The sequence below is a fragment of the Triplophysa dalaica genome, chromosome 22, assembly GCF_015846415.1.
Source record: "Triplophysa dalaica isolate WHDGS20190420 chromosome 22, ASM1584641v1, whole genome shotgun sequence".
Taxonomy (NCBI): Eukaryota; Metazoa; Chordata; class Actinopteri; order Cypriniformes; family Nemacheilidae; genus Triplophysa; species Triplophysa dalaica.
Window position 1 is genome coordinate 11,150,235 of NC_079563.1, and position 27,467 is coordinate 11,177,701.

At 39.9% G+C, this 27,467-nt stretch overlaps 1 protein-coding gene across 1 annotated transcript in view; it reads right to left on the reverse strand.

The window, feature by feature from the left end:
* The window catches only part of LOC130412130 (protocadherin Fat 3), a 48,335-nt gene that overhangs the window by 16,351 nt on the left and 4,517 nt on the right, over positions 1 to 27,467 (reverse strand). Inside the window, exons 2-18 of the mRNA XM_056737277.1 lie at positions 22,457 to 22,774; positions 18,878 to 18,939; positions 15,711 to 16,025; positions 15,026 to 15,236; positions 14,026 to 14,097; positions 13,374 to 13,510; positions 12,711 to 12,986; positions 10,548 to 10,758; positions 6,238 to 10,332; positions 5,529 to 5,725; positions 5,190 to 5,343; positions 4,371 to 4,604; positions 3,317 to 3,709; positions 1,472 to 1,686; positions 1,121 to 1,258; positions 665 to 808; positions 13 to 210 (exon numbers count right to left, since the gene is read on the reverse strand). Of these exons, the coding sequence (XP_056593255.1) occupies positions 13 to 210; positions 665 to 808; positions 1,121 to 1,258; positions 1,472 to 1,686; positions 3,317 to 3,709; positions 4,371 to 4,604; positions 5,190 to 5,343; positions 5,529 to 5,725; positions 6,238 to 10,332; positions 10,548 to 10,758; positions 12,711 to 12,986; positions 13,374 to 13,510; positions 14,026 to 14,097; positions 15,026 to 15,236; positions 15,711 to 16,025; positions 18,878 to 18,939; positions 22,457 to 22,774 (7,370 nt within the window). The remainder of the gene's footprint in view (positions 1 to 12; positions 211 to 664; positions 809 to 1,120; positions 1,259 to 1,471; positions 1,687 to 3,316; positions 3,710 to 4,370; positions 4,605 to 5,189; positions 5,344 to 5,528; positions 5,726 to 6,237; positions 10,333 to 10,547; positions 10,759 to 12,710; positions 12,987 to 13,373; positions 13,511 to 14,025; positions 14,098 to 15,025; positions 15,237 to 15,710; positions 16,026 to 18,877; positions 18,940 to 22,456; positions 22,775 to 27,467) is intronic.

Consider the following 27,467-nt stretch of genomic DNA (forward strand, 5'->3'; position numbering starts at 1 on the left):
AGATGTATTTGCCTGTATCTCAAGCGTATACTCCCGTGTTGCATCTGGACCAAAGACTCTGTTGGATCTTAATTCTCCATTCTGGTCCAAACTGAAGCCGTTGTCCTCATTTCCAGACAGAATGCGGAACTCAAACGGCGCACCGTTTCTAGAAGAATCCTTATCGGAGACTGAAAGCGTTAGGATGGGGCTTCCCGCCTCCTTGTTCAACTTCAGTGAAAAACAGACAAGTATTGAATTTTTAAAACTATTACATACGAAAAATGGTAAGTTCTGGTAAGCACCTGACGGTGATATGCGTATTGTGGGTGACTTTGCAGTTGCTAAGGTGTTTCACGTGGAGATGCCAGCTGGCCCCTACCTAAAAAAGCCCACCCTCAAGTCTTTATGATATTTAAGTCCTTTGACATGTATAGTAAGTCTACATCCTATACGCCTATTCAAAATTTATCATCCGCCAGGTGAAAATCATAAAAGCAATCACTTAAGATGAATACCCCACACATCCTTACAACAAGCTGCATGATTTGAGGTATCATTCGCATCTGTTACGGAAAAAGTAATATTGCCTTTAATACGCAAGGTTACAGGTTTGACTTTATAAATCATATGTAGCACACATTAATGTGACAGCCCTATTGAAGAAAATAATGAAGTCAGATACCTGAATGACAGCAGAGGCATTAGCAGGAGAGAAGATGGGCGGATTGTCATTCACGTCGGCAATCTCGATATTGACATTCACAGTGGTCGACATGGCAGGTGAGCCGCTGTCAAATGCTTGCACAGACAATGAGTAGCGCGAGACCTTAAACAAGCGAGACGGGTGGATAAATGTCAAGTAAAACAGTTCAGTGTGACTCTACACTTGATAAACACCTCTACGCAGTGGATCACAGAATCTCATTCCTTTTTTAAAGCAACCCCTCGACCATCTGCTCTCTCGCAAACGCTGAACCCACGTACAGAGTCGCTATGTCCCCTAATTGAGGCTTTTATGGCCGATTTGAAAATAATTGAGCAGAATCATGCAATGTCCCGGGAGAGCGTCTGTGGGAGGGGAGAGTAGAGGTGTCGAGATTCATTAGCCGAAGGAATCGGGCTCATTTCGGGGACTAACCATCTCTCTGTCCAGAGCCTTGTTAACCTTCAGGAGGCCGTTGATGGGGTCGATCCAAAACTGGTTTTCACGGTCGCCCTTTAGGATAGAATAAGTGATCCGGCCGTTCGCAGGACTGTCCAGGTCTTCCGCGAACAGCTGGGGATAAACACGCATAACGGGGAATGTATATGAATTACAAAGCAAATTGCATGCAATTATATTACAGATCAAGTAGACGGTAGAAACGAAAAACAGTTGTAAGTTCATTAAGAGGATTTATGTGAACAGTAAACTTGATTATAGCAAGCTGTGAAATCGGAGCTAATTCAAAGCCAATGAAGCTGCCCCGGTAATAAGAGAGAACATCACCCTCGTGACGGTTTCCCCCACAGAGGTGTCTTCGCTGATGAGGATGTTGTAGATATTCTCGCTGAACGATGGCGAGTTGTCGTTCACATCCAGGAGTTCAGCGGTCATTACGGCGGTGGCTCTCAGGGGAGGGTTGCCGCCATCGAAGGCCTCGATGTTAAGGTAGAAATCTTTGCAGAGCTCATAGTCGAGATCCTCTGCCACAGAGATGACGCCTGGAATGATATGAGATGCAAAGCCAATTAATTTCTAATTATTAGACTCCGCCATACATGATTAGACATACAAAGGCTCCTTGTAATATTTCAATCACGTATAACCAAAGGGAAGTGCTGCGGTAGTAGTAATTAAGAATGGTGTCTCTCGTACAAGACGTCGAAAGGCTTAAAGGACTATTTCAATGAAAAATAATAAAACTCGGTCTAATGAAATTGTAAACCTGAGTGATTGTTTTTTCCACAGAAGACAATAACGATGTTAAGCACAATGTCGAGAAAGCACCATAAAATATCTAAAAGGGATGGTTCACAGAAAAAGAAAAATTTCGCACATTGTTTATTCTCTCATGTCATTTAAAACTTCTGCCGGACACAAAAGAAGATATTTCAGGAAACATCTCTTGTTATGTGTTCATACAATGAAAATCAATGGGGTACAGTGTTGTTCGGTTACTAACATTCTTCAAAATATCTGTCCTTTAAAGTGATAGTTCACCCCAAAATTAAATTCTACTAATCGATTACTCACCGCAGAAAACACAAGAATATATATTTTTTAAATGTTGTCAACTGGCCCTCATTTATTTGCATTGGTTTCGTGTCCACACAATAGAACTGAATGGAGGCCAGTGCTGTTCAGTTACAATCTTTCTTCAAAATATCTTCTTTTGTGTTCTGCCGAAGAAGTAAAGTCATAAAGGTTTGAAATGACAAGAGGGTGAGTAAATGATGACAGATCGCTTTTGGGTAAACTATCCCTTTAAGTCATCAATATTTCATGTACTCTGAAGCCAAAAGCATTTCATGGAGAAATATAGATATTTAATTTGCGATTTATTATTTATAGCTGTCGTCACACAAATCTATTACATGCTTTTACAGCACTTTAGGCATAATGCATTGCTTGAGTCATATACTTAAATTATGTTTGTCTCATTTTAACCTTGACAGCTCCAAGTTATCATTCACATCCACTGTAACAAAAAGCAGCATGGATATAATGTCAAGTATCTCAATTTGTATAAAAAAAATCCTTGCACAAAAAAAGAAGAAAATTTCACGTGTGGGTGAACTATCCCTTGAATTATTTCAAGTAGAAGATTAATCCAAAGCACTTAATCTTTTGTCAAGATGGAATGCGAGGGAAGGGATAAAAGAAAAATGAAATATTGAAATAAAAATAAATGTTAAAATGCTTAATAGTCTTTCCACAGACTGGGCACATCTTTTTAAGACAAAGGTCTCTCTGACGTTCAATAATCTCACTCATGTGTTCTGTGTGTGAGCACTTCATTAGTGTTATGGAGCATTCATAACTACATTTTCCTGATCGCTGCACTTATATCATGCGGCTTCAACTCGCACAATTTGTCAAATTATAACATCCTGTCAACATTCAATAGAGTTCTAACTTTTTTGAATGACTTATGATGTAAGGAAATAACGAATGACCCGATAATAAGCCTTTGTCTTTTATATTTCCAACTAATCTCTTGAAGGAGTTTTCGGTTATGTGACAACCAAATATTTCATTTCAAATCCAATATGGAGTGTGCAAAACGATCACACCAGAACCCAACTCCAAAACAATTATTTAATAAACAGAAAACAAGTCCCACGACCATACCTGTAGAATCATTAATAGAAAACTTCCCCAGCTCATTTCCAGACAAGAATCTATAGTAGATCTCTGCATTCACTCCAATGTCTTCACTTGTGGCAAAGACACGCAGAACTTCTGTTCCTACAGCAACATCTTCAGGCACCGTGACTGCGTAATCTTGTTTCTGAAACACTGGTGGGTTGTCGTTCACATCCAGAACCATGATGGTGAGGTCCACCTGGGTAGAGAGCGAGCCAGTGGCTCCTGCTAGGTCAGTCGCCTTGATTCTAATCTGATACGAGTCTTGCACCTCTCTGTCCAGAGACCTTTCCAGGATCACTACACCAGAGCACGGGTCAATGGAGAACATGCCACCGGCAGAGTCCACAAGCGAGTACACGATCTTCCTGTTAAGACCTAAGAGATGACAGCAAGTGCATTATAAATCTTCAGGGATTACGGTAGCCTCAAAAAGTATCTGAACATTTAAGCCTCACTTAAAAAAAAACTTTTTAAACTTCAAGACAAAATTCACCCAAAAATAAAAAGCTTTAATCAGTTAATCACCCTCATGTTATTCCAAATCTGTATGACTTTCTTTCTTATGCTGAGCAAAAATTTAGCAGATATTTTGAAGAATGTTGGTATCCAAACAACACTGGCCCCCATTGACTTCCATTGTATGGACAAAAGCACGGAGACATTTTACAAAATATCTTCTATTTTGTTTCACACTCATATACAGGTTTTGAGTAACATGAGGGTGAATAAATTAGTTTTATATTTCAATTTTTAGGAGGAAATCTCTTTATCTGCAGAGCACGATATAAAAGTCTACAAATGTATTAATGCAAAATGATTCTTGACGTGCGTGTCATTGTTCTTAAAAATAAATCCATATTTGAAATTACATTGGGTGTCCACGCATTTTTAAGCCCCTTTGCAGAATTCAAAACAAAAAAGTCTTCCATCGTCCAATGACAACAGTGAAATAGACGTTTCATGGTCCAAAAATCTAAAAACAAGAACTTCTTTGATCTTCAGATTGGAAAAGTTTATGAGCTATTTTTTTAAATACCTTCATCTGGATCATTAGCCTGAAGGCGGGTGAGCAAGGCCTTGGGTGAAGCACTCTCATATACACTCGCCATGAAGCGTGTGAAGGAAAATGATGGTGCATTATCATTAACATCCAGAACGGTCAGAGAGATTTCAGAGCGACAGAGCAGCCCTCCTCCATCCGTAGCCTGGGCTATCAACTTATAACCTGCAATTCTTTCACGGTCCAGTAGAGAGGCGGTCTTCAGTTCACCTTTCACAAACAGAGAGTGCAAAAAAACTCACATGCTGGATATCAAAACGCTGGGCCGAAGATTTGACAAACTTCAGTGGTATAAATAAATGACAATGCTAAATATTTTTGTGTAATAAATGTTTTATTAAATCAAGCACTAAAAGGATATTTCACCCAAAATGAATATGCTTACATCATTTACTCACATTCATGTCATTCTTAACATGTATGACTAACTTTCTTTTGCAGAACACAAAAGAAGATACTTTCAAGAACACTGGAAACCAAATAACATTGCCCTCCATTGACTTCCTTTTTATGGACACTAAACCACTGAGACATTTCTCAAAATATCTTCTTTTGTGTTACACTGAAGAAAAAACTGATTTTATCATGAGGTTGAATACATGATTTTTTGGTGAACTATCCCTTTAAGACGTTCATGAAAATGTTACCACATAACCAAGTCGTTTTTCAAAAGATACACTTGTTAGTCATTCAGGGATAGCATGCAAATTGTATTTGAATAGCTGTTAATAAATCAAAGCAGGCATAATGTATTTAAAAAAGTGTCAAAGACATTGAACGTTTTTGTAGAAATACCTGTATTTGGATCCATGTAAAAGTCTTCAACGCCAATGCCAAACAGAGAGTACTGAATTTCTGCATTGACACCCGTATCCAGATCTCTCGCTCCCACCATCAAAATCGCTGTATTAACAGCCACATCCTCTGGAAATGAAGCTTTATACCGAGCCTGCAACACAAACAAGACACACATTCATTGCAATTAGGTCAAAAAGAAGAAATGAATTTGTAATACAAAGTTTTTGGCTGACAAGACGGATACGTTCCTATCAGTATTCAAAGCGTGAAACATTGTAGCTGTTAATTTAGTCTTTACGAGATGACAAATGCCAGCCTGAAATCAATTGCACAGACCTGATTGCAAATGGGGCTGTTGTCATTGGCATCCATGACAGTGACCTCAACGCCTATGCGGGTTACAAACAGGCCGTCGTTGGCTGTGATATTGAGCAGATATCGATCCTGCTCCTCTCTGTCCAAGGGCCGCTTGACGAAGACCTTCCACTCCCCCTGAACGGGAGCCAGACCAAACACTCCCTTGGGGTTTCCTCCTGAGTTAAAATGATTGCCACAAAACTCAGATAAATGAGAGAACAACTTTCCGCTGTGGTGCCTTGCAAAGAGACCAAAAAGCTCTCCGAATGCATTGCTGTGCTAAGTTATAGTAATTTAACATTTTGTTGTGCTGTGCTTTGAGTCAAACAAATGTCTTATATTCTACAAACTGGTTCAAATTGAAAATAAATTAAGATGAATGTTAACACGCTTTAAAATATCACAGAGACCAAGTGTGCTTATTGAACTAGCCCACACTCAGGGACAAAAAAGTATGCCAAGTTACTGGCACATGAAACTGAGTTTAATTCTAACAATGTGCTCAATCTGCTCGCATCCCCAGATAGCCTTTTAACAAAGTAATGTGACACATAAAGCAGATGGCTCCTTACTCCTATAGCTTTTGCACGCTTAGTTCATTAAATTAAACCCTTTCAATGTGATTATCTTTCCCGGAGCGCCTCCACAAGCCATAAATCATCCTCCAGTGGCCCACTTTAATACATACCTGTTATATGGAAGCTGACAAGCCGATTCTGATCGGAACTGTCCCCATCACGGGTGCTTAACACAGACACCACCTCTCCCAGCGGATCACTCTCTCTCACGGCACTCCTGTAGTATTCCCTCTCGAAGGTGGGGGGGTTGTCGTTGATGTCTGCTATTGCAACGGTTACCACAGCTGTGGAGGAAAGCGATATGCCCTCACCAAGATCCGAGGCTACAACGCTGAATGTGTAAGATGGACACATTTCATGGTCCAGTTCACCAATTGTGGTAATCCAACCGGTCTTGCTGTCAATAACAAACATGACACCAATGCCAGATTTAGATCCACTAGTTTTTTCCAACTCTTGTTTTAAGGTTGGTCCAAGGCTGTACATAACCTTTCCATTGGCGCCCCAATCAGGATCAAGCGCCCGCACCTGGATAACTCGAGTCCCCCTTGGCATGCCCTCCATTACCATGGCGACATAAGAACTGGTTTCAAATGCTGGTTTGTTGTCATTTACATCAAGAATTTTTACTTCGACGTCTACTACAGACATGGACTCAACCAGCGCCTGCCTCATGGTGGCTGAAACTTTGAAGCGGTAGATGTTGATGAGTTCATAGTCCAGGGGGTTGACAAGTCGTAGAAGCCCAGTTTCCCTCTCCACCAAGAAAGTTCCACCCTGGTTACTCTCGCCGGTTTCTCCACTGACCACAGAGAAAAACCCAGTCTGACCCGGACTTAGATACACAGAACCCAAGGCTGTCCCAACTGGTGTGTCTTCAGGGACTGTGTAAGAGTACTGGGGCTGGGAGAAGATGGGAACATTAGCATCAGGTGGTAGCACATGAATAAAAGCAGACACAAGGGAATGTTTGGCCGGGGTTCCTCCATCAGTAGCTTTGACAAAAAAAGAGAGCACCGTTCCTTGGAGATGAGCCATGCTTCCTTTCGTGACCATCCAGCCGCTGTCTGATTCAATCTCCAACACATCCACTAAAGGTAGTCTTGCCTCACTGTACAAAGAGAAGCTGACTCTACCGTTGTCACCGGCGTCTGGGTCTTGAGCTTGGATTTGAGTTACCAACGATCCCATAGGCACGTTAGCCTTGATGCTAACTCTGTACTCCACAGCCCTAAAACATGGTGCATTATCATTTTCATCAGTCAAAATTACTCGAACTGTGCAGAAGGACGCTCTTCCTCCTCCATCAAGAGCCATTACTGTCAGCACAATGTCTTTGTTTATGGGATTCTCCCTGTCTAGTTTCTGAGCCGTAGTAATCAGGCCATCAGCCCCAATGTTAAACTGAATCTTTCCAAGGTCGTTAATAAACGAGTACACGATTTGACCAAAAATTCCAGAGTCCTCATCTGTGGCACGAACTTGTATGACTTTGGTCTCTGCAGGGCCATTCTCACAGATCTCTGCCAAGTAAAACCGTTGGCTAAAGACAGGGCTGTAAAGGTTGGTCCCCAAGACTCGAACATTCACTTGTGCGGTGCTTGTAAACACCCCATCAGATACGGAGACATTAAGGGTGTACGCTGGTCGCATGCCCTGTCTGCGCTGGCTTGACAAGGAGATGATGCCTGTCTGGGAGTCCATGATGAAGTTCATTTTCTCATCCCCTGAGAGTATGCTGTACCTCAACCTCTCAGCATCAGAACTATCTGCATCGGAAGCTTGGACACATGTCACGATGTGCCCTTTGGGGGCTAGTTCACTCACAAAAGCTTCGTACAGAGGTTGAATGAAGGACGGCGGATTGTCATTGACATCATTCAACAACACTGTAACTGTGACATCAACGCTCTGGGGTGGCCAACCCTTATCTGTTGCTCTAACTTTAAAGCTGTGGCGCTGAGAAAGTTCATAGTCTAAAAGACGAGCTGTTGACACAAGTCCACTAATGCTGTCAATTTGGAAGTAGTCTGAGCTGTTAAAAGCATCCGAGAGGATCTGATACGTAATCGCATTGTTATTCTCAGAGTCTAGATCCATCGCCAAGAGCTGTGTGACGGTGGTCCCAATCATTGAGTTTTCTGCCAAAGTGGCTGTGTACGAGAAGTTTCGAAATACAGGGGCGTTGTCATTTACGTCCACCACGATTATGTCCACATCTACTTCAGATCTGGCTCCTGTGAGAGTGTCTACGGATCTGACAGTTAACCTGTAGTACTGTGTGGTCTCATAGTCTAAAGGATAAATAACACTAATCACACCGCTGTCAAAACCAATGTCAAACTGAACAGAGGCCTCTCCTTCCACAATTGTGTATATGATATTTTGACCCTGTGGGCTTGTGGCGTTGATATTTAAAATGGGAGTGGACACTGCAATATCCTCTCTTACTGATATCCCATAAAACATCTTATCAAACACAGGCATGGCCTTGTTCACAACTCTAACAGGAAGCTCAACGGCAGTGAAGAGGGAGGAATAACCTCCGTCACGGGCAAAGACGACCAACAGGTACTCCACATTGGACAAATCTGCATCGAATGCTCTTTTAAGTGTGAGCTCGCCGGTGAGACTGTTCACCTCAAAGTACGGGTGTTCCTCCCTAAGCTCATAATTCAGGGCTCCATTTATCCCTTTGTCCAAATCTGTCGCGGAAACTCTGAAAACGGACGACCCGGGCTCGGCATCAACCTGCACGGCGGCATAATACGGTAGGCCCACAAAATCAGGGGCGTTGTCATTTACGTCCTCAATTTCTACAGTCACGGTTACTCTGGCAACTCGCAACTGGTCGTATTCTCTTCTTGCCTCTACCACCAGCTCATACAATTCCTGTTGCTCTCGATCAAAAGGGACCCCTGTGGTTTGAATGACCCCTGATGTAGGCTGAATTGTAAAGCGTGTCCCTGCATTCAAAAGAGTGTACTTTACAGGCTCATTTAGACGGTTTCCTACAGCATTTATCATACTAACTGTAGTAATATTCACACTGTTCTCCCATACAGAAGAATAGTACAAAGACGGACTGAAAAGGAGACCGCTGTCCATAGCCTCCTTGACCAACACTGTCACAAGCGCTGTGCAAAAATAACGCCCATCTGATACTTTAATATTGAAACGATAGCGATCTTTAGACAATTTATTGTTCTTGACCGTAATAACTCCTGAAGATGGATCCATTGCAAAGTGCTCCAGGTTGCCATCGGCTAAGGAATATATCAGATCAGTGATCATGTCTGGATCGGTGGCCTCTACTCTCAAAGCCTCAACCCCAACATATGTTGGAAGAAGCAAGATAGTTTCATAAGCTTCTTGTGAGAACTGTGGGGGAGAGTCATTGATGTTCACAATCTTGATTAAGACTTTGGCTGGCTTCCCTGCTGTTAGCTGAGGTTTACCGCTGTCCCTCACGTTAACCGAAAAATAAAAAACACTACATTTTTCAAAGTCTAGATTAGCAATGGTTCTAACAGAACCCGTACCTGAATCCACGGTGAAGATGAATCTAGTCGTGTCCTCCACAATCTGGAAAACCAGAAGGGCGTTTTGATTCTTATCAGCATCTGATGCTTTAATTACCAGCGGCTTGCCATCTTCACTCATAACCACACTATTAATGGGCGCTGCTTCACTAATGGTCCCCGTATATGTAAGTGTCTGAAAAACCGGAGGATTATCGTTTTCATCCATCACCAGAATGCTAACATTGACACTGGAGGAAACCCCAGCCATGTTGACAGCCTGAACAGCCAGCATGTAGGAAGAGGTCATCTCAAAGTCAAAATCTCTTTGTGTCGTGATCACACCAGTGTAACGATTTACTTTAAACCTCTTTTCATCATTCCCTTGTGCAATGTCATAAATTAGCATGGATCGGCTAATCGCACAGATCATTATGACGAAAGCTCCGACAGGCACGTTTTCGCTGATCTCAGCCTGGTACTCCCGCTGGGCAAACTTTGGGCTGGAGAAATCCGACAGTGAGATTGCAATCTTCGCAGAGGTGGTGCTACTTAACGCTGGAGTACCTCCATCTGTTGCTCTTACAGTGAGGGTATAGGAGCCGACAGTTGTGAGGTCTAGCTCTCTGGCCACGGAGATGACGCCGGACAGTGGATCTATTCCAAAAATGCCTCCTGTGTTGCCTAGACATAGAAAAGAAATGGCATCTGCTTCTCAGTTCGTAAAGAAAAAGGGCATTTCAGGGAACAAATTAATAAATCTTAAGATGGATGACATTTAAAGAGAATAAACTAATGAATTGTACTCGGAAGCAAACACGAAATGTATTGAAAACAGCTGAGTGATGGAAATGTTAGTACATTGGTCTGTAATACACTTAAGAGCATACAATGTTTACCTGCATCAACCGAGTAAACAATCTCTCCGTTTCTGCCCGAGTCTCGGTCTAATGCCATCACTTGTAAAGCTGTTGTTCCAAGAGAGGCTGATTCGAACACTGTACTGTCATAAACGGTGCGAGTGAAGATGGGAGACTGGTCATTGGCATCCTCCAAAACCACAATAATTCGTGTCAAGTCTCTGTAATATGGAAATTCCTGATCTTTCACCTACAAAATAGGAGAAGAGAGAAAGCGAGAGGGCTGAAGAGAAAAGTAAAAGTGTGGCAAGACTCTGAATGGAAAAAAACTGCGAAGAATCAAGCAAACAGTGAAAAAAGATTGAAAAAAAGGAGGAAAGTAGGCAGATATAAAAAAACTGTTAAACGGATTGAAAACACCTGTAAGACTTTACAACAAGGATCAATTTGTTAACATTAATAAAAAGGGAAACTCCACCCAAAAATGAATTACTCACCCTCAAATTGTTCTAAACCTGTATACATTTCTGTTGAACATAAAGAAAGATATTTGTAAGAATGTTAGCAACTGAAAGTTCTGGGGCACCATGACTAGTGGTCATTTTTCTCCTGTTCTGTTAAACACAAAAGGAGATATTTTGAAGGATATAGAAAAGCAAACCTTTGACTACCATTTTTGTTTTTTTCTACTATGGTAGGATTTCTTCTATTATGGTAATCAATGGTGTCCCAAAACAATCTGTTGCTAACATTCTTCCAAATATCTTTCCGTGTTTCAACCAAACAAAGACATTTATACAGGTTTGGAACTACTAGAGGGTTAATAATTCATGACAGAATTTTCATTTTTGGGTGGAATATCCCTTTAACTTTATTAGTTACAGTAACATTACAGTTTTTAAATCTGTTAACATTAGTTAATGCAATTTTTTTACTAATGAACTAACTTAAACAATAAAGAACAGTATTTATACCATCTAACCCAAATTACTTTGTATAATGTTACCACAGTCATATAATGTCACCGTATAAACTGTTAGGCTTACAACAAACTTATTCGTCTCACGCATGAAACAGTCCAGAGGAAAATGTATTGCTTTTCAGAGTTTGCTCTTTCACAGCTGAAGAGACTTATTGAGTTTCTTAATTAAAGTTTTATTTCAAGCCAACATAAAACAAAAAATGACCTTATTTACTTTATGCATGTCCCCAATCTTACCCTGCATGATTCATAGGTGCACGTAATTTAAAAAATGATGTTTGTCATGGGAACCTTTAATCAAAATGTATTATCCCGCCTGTGATACGACTTCTCTTTTCAGCTGACGTTTGCCAATTCCTCAATTTTTTTTTCCCCCTCCCCTTTCCACCCTTACCGGCTTCATATTGATATGCAAGACCCCTTTCTTACAATTCAATTCATTATCTTGGCAGAGTTTGTAACATTGTTGAGATCTTCTTAAACTCCGGAGGAGACATGTGAGATTATTGGGGTCGTTTTCTCAGGAGACAAAAATTAGGAAGCATAAAACTTCATTTGCTCTTCTTTTCATCTTATTGATGCAGTCAGGGAGAAAATTCAGAGATGAAGAGATCTCATTTCCATCCTTTCCATCTTACTAATCGATCAACTTATTACACCCGGAGTACAGATAAATGAAACAAATGTACTTTTATTCACGTAGCTCTTTCTCTTTATACTGACAGACATATTTTTCATAATTTGATCAGAGGATATTTTACACTTACACTTACACTTATGCATTTGGCAGACGCTTTTATCCAAAGAGACTTACAATGCATTATATTATACATTTGTTTCTAATTATGTGTTAGCCCTGGGATTCGAACCCATGACCTTGCCATTGTTACAACCATGCTCTAACCAATGAGCTACAAGAATGCTGTAGCTGTATTTTGATTGTTATCCTCGAGTCAATGTTGCACCACATACCAATTCACCTATCCTTGCGCATATTCCACAATTTTGGAATTTTACATTATTAGTCTATTTATTGTTGTATGTATTATTTCTCAAACACAGACTATATCATCTGTTTCTATTACAAAATTACTCTTTTACTAATGTTTTATACATCTTGTAAGACTTTATGCATTATAAATCTTCCTGCACTTAACTTCAGTACACACACAGAAAGACACTGAAACCACTTGGCTTGACAAATGTGTGCCGTTTCTCACCATGACGGTGAGGATGTGCTGAGCGCGTGTCTCATAGTCCAGTCGATCTGCTGTGTACATAACGCCAGTGCCCGGATTGATCCTAAACATCCGCATGCTCGCCGGATCCACGCTGCTATGGATAGAGTAGCTCAGCTTCGCTCGTTCATCCATGTCTTTTGAACGGACACGCAGGACCTCGGTGTCGGCCGGCGTATCCTCAGAAACAGAGACTTGATATATACGCTCCGAGAACACGGGAGCGTTGTCATTGCTGTCCAAAACCTTTATATAAATCTGGAGATTAGGAAAATCGGGTTTTAGTTCTGCACAGTCAGATTTTATCTCATGTATGAGAAATACAATGTACTGTCAAAACGCTAGTATTAGAAATAGAAAGTCCATATATTGAACTGACAATACAATGTGGGTTTCTAGGACGCTGAAATAATAAGGACCCGAAGACACATTTGGTGCTAGATTATACAGATATCCCGTTTGTATAACAAACATATGTTGGTAAAATTAGATAAGGGTTGGCAGACTGCTTAAAATCCAGAGATATGCCATTTCCCCCTTGGCTATTTCGAGCACAGCTGCCAAGAATATTTAAAAGTGAAAAGTTTCCTGCACACTCTGCAGTCTTGATACATCTGTTAGGGGAATAGCTTCAACTGATGATACCTGTGCGGTTGCTGTGTTGGTCCCATCTGACACCTGTACTGTCATGTTGTATAGAGACTGCGTCTCGGCATCCAAAGGTCTGGCTATTACAATAGCCCTCATCCCTCTCTGAATATCAAAAGGGCCATCATAGTTACCTATTACACCAAAAAACATAGTTAGCATGATTTTGAACTGTCAAGCGGTTTGGCCTTTCAACACGAAAATATTTCATGTTCTACTCTGATTCATCAAAGTTTCACAGCTTCAGAAACATCAACAGTTTATGTTGGGATCTTTCCCATCACCCTCGGGTCTCTTATCTTTGACTCCCACAAACATCTGTGGCAGGTTCGAGCCTTTTCACGGCGCATTCTCAAATCTTTAATTCAGGTCCATTCTGAAGGATAAGGGCAAACTTGCAGAGCGTTTTTAGTATTCATTGCATGCATCTGTTCCAATTCCACTCAATTTCCACCGCACTTAGTCGAGATCAGAAGACCCGCACTCCTGAAGGTATCTCAGCGCTCAAAAGCGTTTGCAGGATTGAGCGTTTTTCGTTTGCCCTGCGGCAAATGGTGTTTTTAAAGCGAGTATGCAGAAGCATCTGATAAACTAGCCGAGCCTTCGCGTTGCCAAAATAATACAAAATACTGACAGAAGCTAAACTTACCAGTGACAGACGAACAGTTTCCAACACAGGAGCTCTGTGGTATATAAAACATCTCACGCGACGTTCTTCCACCTTTACGGAGAACGATCAGGATGAACGTAGAGGAAAATGGAAAAATACATAGTTAATTTTAAAAGCTCATATTGATCCCCCAGAGAGACAAACACATCCAAAGAAAACAAAAACGTGTGTTTATTCATTTTAGATTTTTTGAAATATTTAATAAAAACACAATTAGGGATGCACCGATACAGATACTGGCCCGATACTAAGCTTGTGTACCCATACTCGTAAAAATAAACCGATACCAAAGACGATACCTCATGTGACATAACTGACAGAAAATTTGGTGAAATTTGCTTTTAAAGTTTGTGATTACTTCATAAATTCATAATGTGTTTGAGGTGGAGTTGTTTGTAACTATGAAGCTGTTATAATAGATTTATTTGACTCATAAATCATCTGCTGCATAACTTGTATAGGCACAAATAACAAATATGTACAAAATATATACAAGCTTTCCTGTAGGTCAGTAGGTTAACAACACCAAGGTCGTGGGTTCAATCCCAGGAGATTGCACATACTTAGAAACAAAATGTATAGGATAATGCAATGTAAGTCTCTTTGGATGAAAAGCATCTGCCAAATGGATAAATGTAAATGTATACAATGCAAGTAAAGAGTGAACTGAGTAAATCATTGTCTGAGCAGCTTTGAAAATACGAGCACTGGAAATTACATTTATATTTATTTACTGTATCAGGTGCATTTCATCCCAAAACTTCTAGTGTACAATAAAACAATGCATTTTCATGAGAGAGAAAAATGATATTAAATAATAGTTATATTGATAGATTTGGTGATTTAAGTCAGAGAGTGGCACGCTCATGGGTAAAAATCCCAGGAAACATGCAAATCATATAAAAGTATACCCACAATGCAATGTGAGATGCTTCGGGGTAAAAGTATCCAATGCAAATAACATTTTATCGATGCTCACCAATGATATCAAACCACAAAGGAGTTTCCGTTTGCCGAACCGGTACCACTCCAACTGACTCGTACACTTTGGCGTTTTCCGCCACTGTGAAGTTGTAAACTGGGGCAGTGAATCTCAGGGCTCGTGGCGAAGGCAAGGGCTTCCGAATCCATTCAACATGCAAACGTGCTGTCGACGACTTCTGAGGGGTGCCATTGTCAACTGCTTTTATCTGGGCAGGACAGAGAGCATACGAAACAAAAAATATATATATTTTATGTTGCTAACATTGCACATGAAAATAACCTTAAAATGAACTTAAGCTACAACCAAAAAACCTTCTCCCAATAAAATTACTCGAACAAATATTTTTTGGTAGGCGTCAGGTTATTATTTTGTATACATTGAAGATATTTTGAAAATGTTGTTAACCGGCCCCCATTCAATTGCATTGGTTTTGTGTCCATATATAAGAAGTGATTGGGTGCCGGCACTGTTCGATTACAAACGTTCTTCCAAATTTCTTCTTTTGTGTTCTGTGGAAGTCAAATAGGTTTGAAATGACCACAGGGTGAGTACGCTGACAGAATTTTCTTATTTTTGGGTGAACTATTCCTTTTTACAGTGTGCAGGACAGTCGCCCTCCACTAGCTCGACTTAAGACCCCAAGTGATTTGTTTTTTGTGTCTATTAGACAGTCTGTTACCATAAGAATATCATAACCACCAGCTGTGACCATCTTCCTGGACGACACCATGCCCGTCTTGCCATCGATAAAGAATTTGCCATCATTATTTCCATCCACAATGCTGTACGTGAGATCCGCATTGGACCCTTCATCACGATCAAAGGCAAACACTCTGTATACAGGGTCGCCGCGTTTGTTCCGGTCCCGCTCCGGAAGGCTGATCCGGTATATGGAGTCTGAGAATTCAGGTTTATTATCATTCTCGTCCTGGACGTGAACTATCACCCAGACCGTGGACTGCCTGTAGATACCACTTCCATCCATAACAGTGACCTAGAAACACACACACACATATAGAAAATGATTATGAAGTATAAGACTTTTGTGTGTGACTGGCACCGTTAATGCTTCTCGCATGAATGATACCTCAGATTTTGCAGCTTATTCAAAGAAAGGCTTTTAGAGATCAGCCTTACATTACATTAACATGGAGTCATTTATCAGGCGCTGGATTCAAAGCGAGTCACAAATGAGAAACATAACAAGCACTTTCTTGAATAAGAGCTAAAGAATGTGTAGTACATCACACTGCCAAGTTTTAAGAGTAAGTCAGAAGAATTGAGCTTAAACTAGATGAAAAAGGACAGTTGGAATGGATGAAGGAAGCGATTTTATTAATTGCGATCTGGTTAAGTGCACACAGACGGGATGGGTCTCAGTTGTTTCGTGAATGATGTAATAGTCTCGGCAGAAGAGGTTGAGGTCGGTAGCTTAGAGGAATCGAGAAACATCGCCTTTTATGCGACTCTCTGCCACGCTGTGAAAAAAACATTTCACATCAAATAAAATCTTGTCGCTACTTTAAAATAAATGAACAAACAAATACATCAATACGCATATTCAACCAAAAATAAACCCATGAGCCTATTCATCTGATTCGCACTGATGTCTCCTGAGAGCGGATGTCACTGATCAGAGAGTGACCACAAAAAAGGGGCCATGGGCCATTAAACCACTGCACACTCACAGGCAGCGGATCATGAAAGCCTCAATGGACTAAATCTTTAATAGGGCGCTCGACCGTCACCAGCACGCACTGGAGGACTCTGATGTTGGGTCCTCTCTCAAACGTGGCTCCTCCAGGCAGTATTTTGTAAGATGTGAACTTTGATACTGGAAGCTCTCTGTAAAGTGCATCATCACTTAGTGAGCACAAAATCAATGGCTTTCATTCCACCCTGTGCATGTAGGACAGTCACGGGGAGGCACACCCATGTTATTGATCAGCTGTACTGTACTGCTGTCATTGACCAATCAGTCATTCAAGGTGAAAATTTGCGCATCTGCACGTTTTGTGAAGTTAAAGAGCGCTTCGCTATGGCTCTAGCATTGATGCATTTGGCAGATGGTTTTACCCAAAGTGACTTATTGTGTATTTAAGGCAAAAAAATTAAATAAAGCAGTATATGCTACAAAGAAATCTAACATATGACCTTAACACAATTTATTTGCTATAGACCACTTTGCAAAATGCAAACACTGGTCCAGAAGAACTTCCAGTTTCAGTTTCACTTTTATAATTATTTATTTTTTATCTTACAGACAGGTGCTAAAAAAATTAAGAGAACTAGAATTTTTTTACCATATAAAAATGTTATAAAAATCATATTCGTTTCATTCTGTGAACTACAAACAATATTTTCCCCAAATTTCAAATACATTTTTTGAAAATGAAACAGGTGAAAATAACAGAAAAGATTTTTCAGACCTCAAAGACTGCAAGTTCATTTTCATTTTTAAGCAGTTATATTGTCACATGTATTTAGGAAAAAATATCATAAAATATGTTATTGTGATAACCACACTTCATTAAGGGCAATTATCGCTATTAACAAACCATTAAATATGACTTTCCCCCCAATTGACTTTTAATTTGTTGCTTATTAATAGTTAGTAAGGTAGTTATTAGGTTTAGGTATTGGGTAGGATCAGGGATATGTATGGTCATCCAGAAAATGTGCTTTAAATACTAATAAACAGGCATTATGCCCATAATAGGTATGCTGATAACAACTAAATATTAGTGAGAATTGCCCCCTATACTGAAATGTTATCCAACATTTTTATCAGAGTTTTGATGCGTCTTTCACATTGCTGTGGGATGAATCATGTCCTGATGTTTGATCATGTTGAAATTCAACAGACACTGGACTGGAATGTACACAATACATCTAGAAATGCTGATTAAATGAAAATGTGTAATGGTCTCTGTACATGATTTATATGATTTAAACTTACAAATTTAACGTTTTAAATCAGTTATAAATATTATTTTTGTTTATATTTTGTCCAAACGTTTGTGTAGCTAGATCAGGAAGTTCTTCTAGACCGGCATTGAACTAGAATTTTTACATCATCTGAAGAAGTCTATGCACTATTTATATTCAACGTTAAAAAGCACATTGGGACCTCTGACAAGAAAGGATTCTGTAAACTAAAATAAATTAGTTTGACAAATATGTGCTTAAAACAAATCGATAAACAAACAAGCGGACGCTTATCATATATGATGTGATCCATAAAATGCTTGAGGCTGTTGAAGTTTAATCATTTCCACTTCCTTTTCAGTATTTCATAACATCAGCACTCGTCAGTTAAATCATTTGAAAAAAAATTGCTGTGGAAAGCACAAAGAAAAAAATGTGAAAAGTGCTCACATTGTTCAAACAACAAAAACAACTCACACTGACTAAGCTCCAAAAGGACAAAAATAATACACCACACTTGAATGCGTTATTTTTTGCTATGGCAGCCAAATGCCACTGTTTTGTGTGCCTGACGTATTTGAACCAGCACCCACAACTAACTGGCACAGAGTTGAAAGAAAAGCATTACAAAGGGGAACATTTTCAAAAAGAAAAGATGTAAATTTCAGTTTGGTCATTAAACAAGGTTAAAGTAGGGCTTCAGAAGACATACTGTAACTTAAAAGTGGTATGAACTATTTTAAACGAACACATCTATAGCGTTCTCTGTCTTAAATGCAGCTTCTCCGTCCATATTTCAAAGAACAAATAAAAACATAAAGTCTCAAAACGACACAAGGCTGAGAAATAACAAAATGATTATAAAAAAGTTATTTTGGGATGAACTAATATCAAGCAGTCAGATAAAAATGCATGTACCTCCAGGAAGTGCTCAGCTTGTTGCTCTCTGTCCAGCTTCCTTGACGTAGTGGTGATAAGCCCTAAAAAACAAATAACAAAATGCAATAAGGAGTCAACTTTCAAGACAATAATCCTACATACTCAACTCCCTTGAACTGCATGAATCGGATGGAATAACAGTCACGACTATCGGTACGAAGATCCGCTCTGCTTTCAGAGATGATTAATAAATAACATGTCAGTCAAAACTGCATAAATTGCATTGTTTGTTTATTGTGGAAGAAAGAGCTGCTCATGACACCAAGGGCCTTTGGGGTAAACCCGGCTCACAGATGGCATGTAGTGAAAGAACAGGGTTATTTTTCAAGCTCCTGGTGGCTGTAAATAGGCTTTAAAAAAGCACTTCGATGCAAAGAAGCTGTGAGCACAGGAAGCTGTTCTAGAATATAAATGCTTCCTTAAGGCAGAAGACATCTGGATCCTGCAAAGTGTGGATAAAGAAGTTTAAGTGGGTCTCTTTGTTTGACAACAAATCCAGCTGTGGACAAACTGCAGAACTGCTGTAGAAAATAAATGTTTCAACAGATGTGGTGACTCCAGTTGGTTTCATTTCCATATCTGCCCATTCGTTTTATTTATTTAAAGGGATAGTTCACCCAAAAAAATGAATTTGAATTATTTACTCACCCTCTTGTATGACTTACTTTCTTCCGCAGAACGAAAAAGATATTCTGAAGAAAGTTGACAACTGAACAACGGCGGTACCAATTTATAAAAAACAGTGCAAGTCAAAGGGCACCGAACAATTTTTCAAAAGATGTAAAAGATGTCCTTAAACCAAAATAGTTAGGTACACCCCCACAATTGTTCACCCCAAAATGTAAATTTTGTCATCAAAGAACCATTGTGATGTAATACACTGACAAAACTCACATTTATAAGACATAGGCTTTCAAAACTTAGTCTCTTACTTCAATTCAATTCAATTTGTATATCATACTGCACTTCAGTTTCTCATCAAATTCTTTTGGCAAATCGAAATCTCTGGAGAATCTAGTTCCCCCTATTTTAAAAGGACATGGGCCACTGAATAAGTAACACACTAATTTCATGTTTCAGAGGAAATTATGACAACGAATCAAACAAAGCTGCAGGTTTCACAGCATGTCAGCAAGAGCGTTTTTCTGGTTGAAAACAACAAAATCATAAAAATTAGGGTCTTAAACTATATTTAAACATTTCAAATTTTGGCAAAGGGGTTGTTCAAAAAAAGGATAAAATACACCATGAATAAATCAACTAATGTGTTGCGTTTAACCTCCAACAAGTACGCTGACCATTTCTTAAGTGAGAAAAAATTGCTTCAGGACCTATTTTGCAGCCCCTTTGCGGACAGTGCCATTAACCTAATAGAAAAGTATTTCTCATGCTTTCTGAGCCAATTATTATCTGTGAGCGTGAACCATAACCATGGCAACAAAGGACTCCTGATGCTTGAATTTGAACAGCGCCGCTGGAATCCGCAGCATTTCCCAATGTGTGTCATTTTCATTCAGAGAGACTCAATTACAGAAATTAGAAGCGCTACAAACTCACTGAGCTGACACACGACACAAATAAAGTTTGCGAGCAAAGTGCGAGCACAGGATTACTACCCAAAAGCAATATGGAAGCCAACCAATGGCCTACAGAATAAAGATATTGTTGGGAAGGTGTGACTAAAGAAATGACACTGAAGGAGGCACGCTTATGAATCTCACTTTAAACCGTGCATAAATTGCAGCCGACAATAAAGTTCACAACCCAGAGTGCGTTTTCCAAGTATTTGCTATGCATTTGAAAGATTTGAAAAACCGGTATAGGGTGTGCTGGATGGTCGCTAAGATGTTCTAGATGGTTGCTAGGGTGTTACCACAACTCTGTCAATTGGATTTTTTTAAATTGTTTTATTACTTAGAAAGGCAACAGCATTTCTCGGCACAAATAATCAAACATGCACTCTCTTTTTGTCAGTTTAGTATTTGTATGCTTGCCTTCACAAACAGCAAATTTCTTCACATAAAATAGCTCAGGCTAAATTGAGGAGACAACCACAAAAGCAGACTTAACTATTGGGGAGTGATTGCAATTTGTTCCTTTTTCCCAGCAGCGGTTAGAGCAAAAACACAATCTATAACTGCAGTGCGGTGAAATGACAGCCTAACACTAAGAGATTCTCTACATTTCATTCCCTTTCAGTCATGGTTCTTCATCTGAGCAACCCATTTAACAAAGGTTTTCACCGTACTCAGATGTGCATATTTGATAGTTTACATGCCATGTGAGGTCTCTCCTAAAGTTTTAAAGCCTTTTTTTGTTTTTAAAGCAGTTTTCCTTCTGGATTGTACTTTCCTGTTGCTTTTTTGGTTTATTTATGGTCTGACCGAAAGTGACAATAACAAAAATACAGTAATATAGTATGAATAATATAGATGCATATCGATTGTACATTTTAATTCACAGAAATCAAACAAATAATTTCTGATGTCTGGACTCCATCTTTAGGGGTTTGGTAAAATATAAACAGATGATTCAATATGGTGGTGAGGAAGGCAGGGCCGGTGGCGTGAGTGATAGTTGGAATCAGCCGTGCGCACACCGGTCCCGCATATCTCACGGAGGAAATCGGGAGCATAAGAGGACGAGCGACGGGACTGCTGACGAGAGAGGACCGGGCCTGGGCATGTTTAAGTTTGTATTTATGTTCTTATGGACGGTAATCGACCATGAGGTGGGTGCCGGCCCTTTACTTCAGTGTTATTGTTTGTTTATTTTGATTAAATTTGTTTAAATGTTCGCCGGTTCCCGCCTCCTTCCCTACTTTGAACTATTTTACAAATATATTCCAAATAAATCCATTCTCTAAGAATACATATTGCAAGTTTTGCCTGAAAACGTCACTCAGGAATTGTACATCGCGTTTAAACCAAATTTTCTTCTATGGGATTCCTTGGGCTTTGGGCCATTATAGAATTTATGTTAAGGAGATGTAGAGTGTTAGCAGTCTTTTCTCTCGCTGACGCTTTTCAGCGTAACAGACTTTAATACACACACACTTGCTTACTCCAATCTCATTATATATATTGGGTTAGATTTATTGAGCTTATACCTCTGTATTCCAGTGTAAATATGTAGCGGCACATGCTGCCTTGGAGGGATTTGCCGATACTTAAATGAAAAGCTTTCCTGCTGGCACCAAAACCTTTAATTCAGTCACGGACTATAGCTGCACACACAAGCTCCCATGACTCACTTAAGTGACAGCGAAGCACGCTGGAGTAATCAGCAGAGCAGCATTCACCCAGCATGCCACGGGATCAGAGCTCGGCATGTGTGTTGACTCTTCACACGGACCAATATCCGGACGTGATGCGGATAACAGCCTGTGTGGCTCGATTTATCAATAGCGCTTGATATTCCCTGTAAGTATTCGTAGAAGTACAAGGATGTCGGACACTGAAGGACACCGGCCTTGACTTTGAAAGGAATAGGCTATAAATGTAAAAAAATGATGAGTCCTTCAGAAATACATGAACAACCAACATGTCAGGTATTTACCTGTGTTGGATTCGATGGCAAAGAAGTTCTGAGGATTCCCGGCAGTTATGCGATATGTCAGACGGCTATCTGAGGCGGTGACATCAGGATCTTGTGCTTGGATACGGACCACAGACACGTCTCTGGGCGAGTTCTCCATGATGTACGGGTGGTAGACGGGTTCAGAGGTCAACGGGGCATTATCGTTCACGTCCTCAACCTGGATCAACACCTCGACGGCAGTGGAAAGCGGCACCACCCCTCGGTCCGTCGCATATACTGTTAGCCAATAGGAATCTTGAGCCTCACAGTCCAGGGCGCCCGCCGTGTAAATTATTCCTGTAAGATAAAACATATCTGAACTGCATATTGAGCATAAATCTGATTAATAACCACTACTTTACACAGCTTGTGGGTTAAAGTGACACATTTATCTGAGAATTATCAAGCCCTTTCAGTACTTTGGTAGGACTAATTTTTCAAACTTTTAATAGTATGGTTTGTGATCAAACTAGATGTCAAAAGTGTCGAACTCTACCATGAGTCAAACTAAATTAAATGTAAGGTACACAACATTTTGAGACGATTAGAGTCAGACAGAAAGATTAATGTCTAGAGACACACACTCCCAGAAAGCAAAGGCGGTTCAGCGGGTTTAATACCAGGGTTGGTCTGTCTTGTGTTAAAGTGTAATTTCTTCTGATTGTCTCTGGGGAAATTTTTTAACTTTCAACTGAATACCTGCGAAACACCCAAGCGAATGAGAAACAAAATTCCCCTTTTCACAGTTTTGTTCTCATATAGAAGTCTATTACGTACAACTATGGAAGGAATTATAGGTATATAAACGTATGAGCAATCGATACTTTAATCAGATGGAGAAATATAGGAGTGTGTTTGGGTCAATGACAAATAAAAATGTCAAAAATATGCTATTAAAAATTTCAAGTCCAGAATTAATACAAATGCATTCCTTACAGACCGAACACTAAACAAATGTACTAGCCACAACATCCTGACAGGTGTGACCTCTGTTTTAACAGTTTAAAAGAACTAAAAATACTGAATCAGGTGAAAGTGAACAGAGTTTCTTTCCTTCACGCTTCTCTGGGTTTGTAAACAACCCCTGGAGCTCTTTATTGGTATGGGGCACTTAGTCAACTATTGTTTTTTAAACCTTATTTCAACTTCGCTGTAAAATATAAAATACCCAGTTAAACATAATGGTTTTTACAAGCCATTATATACTTTGGGCTGCCCAACACACCTGCCGAAGCCATCCAAGAGTGTGAGATGGGAATACATTTGTCTGACACCTAGAAATATCTCTACTAGTGCAAATGTCAAACTTAATGCGTTTTTGTGTTTCTAATGAACACGGACCTCACCGACTAACTCAGTTCACTTGCGGTGCATTTATATTTCAAGACTCCATGAAATCAGCATTTCATGACCGAATATGAAAACGTTCTCATCAGGCAAAACCTTCATCCAAACCTCTGTCTGTGCCAACAGCATTTTTGTATATTTTTACACAAGATTTATGTAAAATTTATCCAGACCGAAAAAAGCGATGTACCATCATTGACCCGTTTACACTTTAGGTGTTTTGTAGTGACACTTTACAGGCGACATGTTTGCTGAGCAGACACATTTCTGGCTGTTGCTGCCCAATCCAACTTGACATCTTAGACATCCAACTAACTTTAGATGGACCGGGCGTCTCGCCGCAGGGCACGGCGACAACAGCTCCGCTCAAAAAAATGTATGACCTTCAGGTCTTCAGCAAGACACATCTAATCATTCCTGACCAAAATGCTGCCTCCGCCTTTCTGTGATTAAGAGCGCTTCGATGCTGAATCACGGCACATGGAAAGTGTATGGAAAGTGGAGTCAACGACAGATTGACCAATTGCATCAGCGATGTGGCGAGTTGATCAGTCGAGCTTGGCGCAGAGCAAAAGCGCTCGGCCGTGAACATATTCAGCCAAGGGACTCCACGGCCACCAGAAGCAGAAAAATGCTGCACGCAGGATTTAGATTGTTACAAAACCTTACAAGCACAAAGAAGTAGGAAGTAAGACAGCTGCTGGGACGAAGACACAAAGGATGGGTAAAAACTGAACGGGGACATCTGAAGCTGACCAAAGCGGTGCACGTCGATCTAAACAAAGTGTGACAGGTTGCACTTTGTTGCGCAATGTCAAGGTTGCAAGAAAAAAATCAGGTATATTCACAATAACCCCTCGAAAGACAATATACAAAATCAGTTCCTCTCTTATTTAACACCTCAATGAACAAAGTAGATGACAAAAAGGGCAATAAAAACACGATACAGATGAAGCTGAGAATTATTGAATTAATAGCTTATGTGGTTCAAGTGCTCAAATGAAAAGTTTTAGGTTGAGTGCAGTTGATGGATGAAAAGAAAGTTCAATAATGAGTTTTCTCTTGCTTTTCAGCACGCTAGATTTTATATACTGCAGGAGGAGGAAACAGAGGTGTAATTCATCCTGAATATCAGCCAAATGTAATTTTATTACAGGCGTCTTGTAACTCAGGGAGCACAGCAAACTTGACTTGCCAAGCTGGCATAATCAACATTTGAAGACGTAAAAAAGGTATGCAATTGGATTTTTAGTAAGCATAAAACTTGAGAATCAGGCCTTCATGTATATAACCTGCGCTGTTCATTTGTGTCCCAGTTTAAGTCATGTCACATTACACTCTTGCATCGTACTCAACAACCTCCAAGTCAAACTGCTATAAATTATTAGGTCACGCAAGTTATTACTGCTCATGCTGAGAGGTATTCAGTCACTTCTATATGTTCATCTCACAATGATCAGTCAAGTGTTAGCGTGAGCATCAAAAGAATGACAGATACATAAAAAATGGCATGCGACTTCAACGCCGTCTACAGCGGGACTCTGCAGACTAGATTAAGTTTTGATTCTAGGGATTCGGCTTTGATGCTGAGGTTGTTTTGATGAAGGGATAAACTTGGAATCCCACAGGTTCGGATGCTGAGAAATTCGACAAAACACGAGGCCTGTCCCCGCTCTAATTAAACTCAGATTTGCACTAAGTGCCTGGTTTTGTCGAGCATTTGAACATGAAAAACTAATTTAATGAGGCAAAAAAGACTAAAGCAATGCAAATGACTGAGGCTTTTTGACACGCCGCATTTGCTTTCACTTAATTGTGAATCTTAAACCATTGATCGTGTCATTGAATTCAGAACGGGAAATGCATTTGCCACTTTGATCTTTACAAGCAATTGTTGTTCAGCATTATTTATGAATGTCAACCAACAGGTGTGCTAAAACATCCAGGACTACTTATGACGCTAGAAAGCAGAAAATTGGTGTTGTGTCCTTCGACTGCAATAAACTTAAAATGAGGATTATGTGTTTTGACGTAAGCAGTTCACAATTATCCTCTGGAAAAAAAACACAAGTTGCTATCTATTTCAAATGCAAGTTTCATTGCACGTTTGTGGTTGTTTTGCTGCAAATACAAACAGAAGCTATCATGTAATTTCATAGCATTCATATTTTATGCTATTTCATAATATTCATAATATATTCATAATTTCACATCCCCTAAAAGAATATAGTTGAGATTTTAAGATAAACACTTAAATATGCATAGCTGAATTTAGAACATAAGCAAGCAACGTTAAAAAAAAACATCATCCTTCATGTCTACCCAGACTATGAAGGGCAGTTCTTTTCATGCCAAGCTTCTTGAATTACCAGGATGAGTTCACAAGCTTTAGGCCAAAATATGCTGAAAAGGCATTTCAACCACAACATAAATCTTTCCCTCCGTCCCTTTCATTCTGCAGTGAATCTACATCTGTGTTACGGCGAGAGAGAACATTCCTTTGTATTCCGAGCAGGTGTCACAAAGAAAACCTTTTGATATTTTCCCTGAATTACAATTTAAAGTTCAAGAAGTCTGTAGATGATAGATCCTCTACTTCCCTATCCTCCAAAAATATGTTATCTTTCAAAGAGCTCTAAGAAACACATCGATCTGTTTCAGCGCGTGAGGGTGCATTACACGAATACCGTTTCGCCCAGGTGTCTGAGAGGCGCTGACATAAAGGACTTAACCTGACTCTGGAGAAAAAGAGGCCAAATCTCAGAGGCAAATTAGAGCTGAACTTGTTTCTCGACAGGCGTCTGAGTGAGAGTGCTCTCTGATTTATTTCCCAAAGTGTGGGCAGGAATACCAATGCCTGCTCGAAGCAGCAAAGCGCTCTGCCGATAAGACCTTCATAAATCCCACCAGCTTTTTTAGTTCATTCTTGCATGTGAGCAAACCGACTTCCGATATTCTGAAATTACTCAGCATACACAGAATTTCAACCCAACACGTCTCATCTGAAGCCTCGGATCAAGGGCCTTTGATTTCTGCTTGGATGAGAATAATACATGAACAGCCCATATTTCAATCATCTCAAAAGTCCAGTTACAATGACAAGGACTCGACTTGGCAGCTAAATGGATGTTGGTAGATGAATACATTGTGGGCGTATAAAGCCACTGTCCTTAACTGTCCCAGAGATATTACTTTGAAGATGAAAGACAACTCTAGTTTTCATTTCTCTGTTATCCTAGAACTTGTCTATTGCTGCTGGTCGTACATTCAATTCTCTAAAGAAAATCTCTACTCGCTTATTTTACAGGACTTCCATGAATAGACTCGGTCTAATTAGCTGACATGTGAATGAAAAAGCACAGTTACATCTCACTGCCTGTTGTAGTTCTCTAATCAATAGTCATTAGCTGTGACTAATCGTAAAGTTGGCACATGGCAACAAGTCGTGTAACTAAGCGTTTCTATGCTTTCCTGTTCGCTGTGCCCAAAGATCAGATCTCAAAAATTTCAAAACAGAGTGTGAAAATAACAGAATGACTGAGAAGAAAACCGCTTCAGACATCAGAGGTTAAGTCTTGCTTTTCTAGGTCAGTGGTCTGCTCTGGTGGTGGCACATTCAGAGGCAATTGTGGACCCAGAGCAC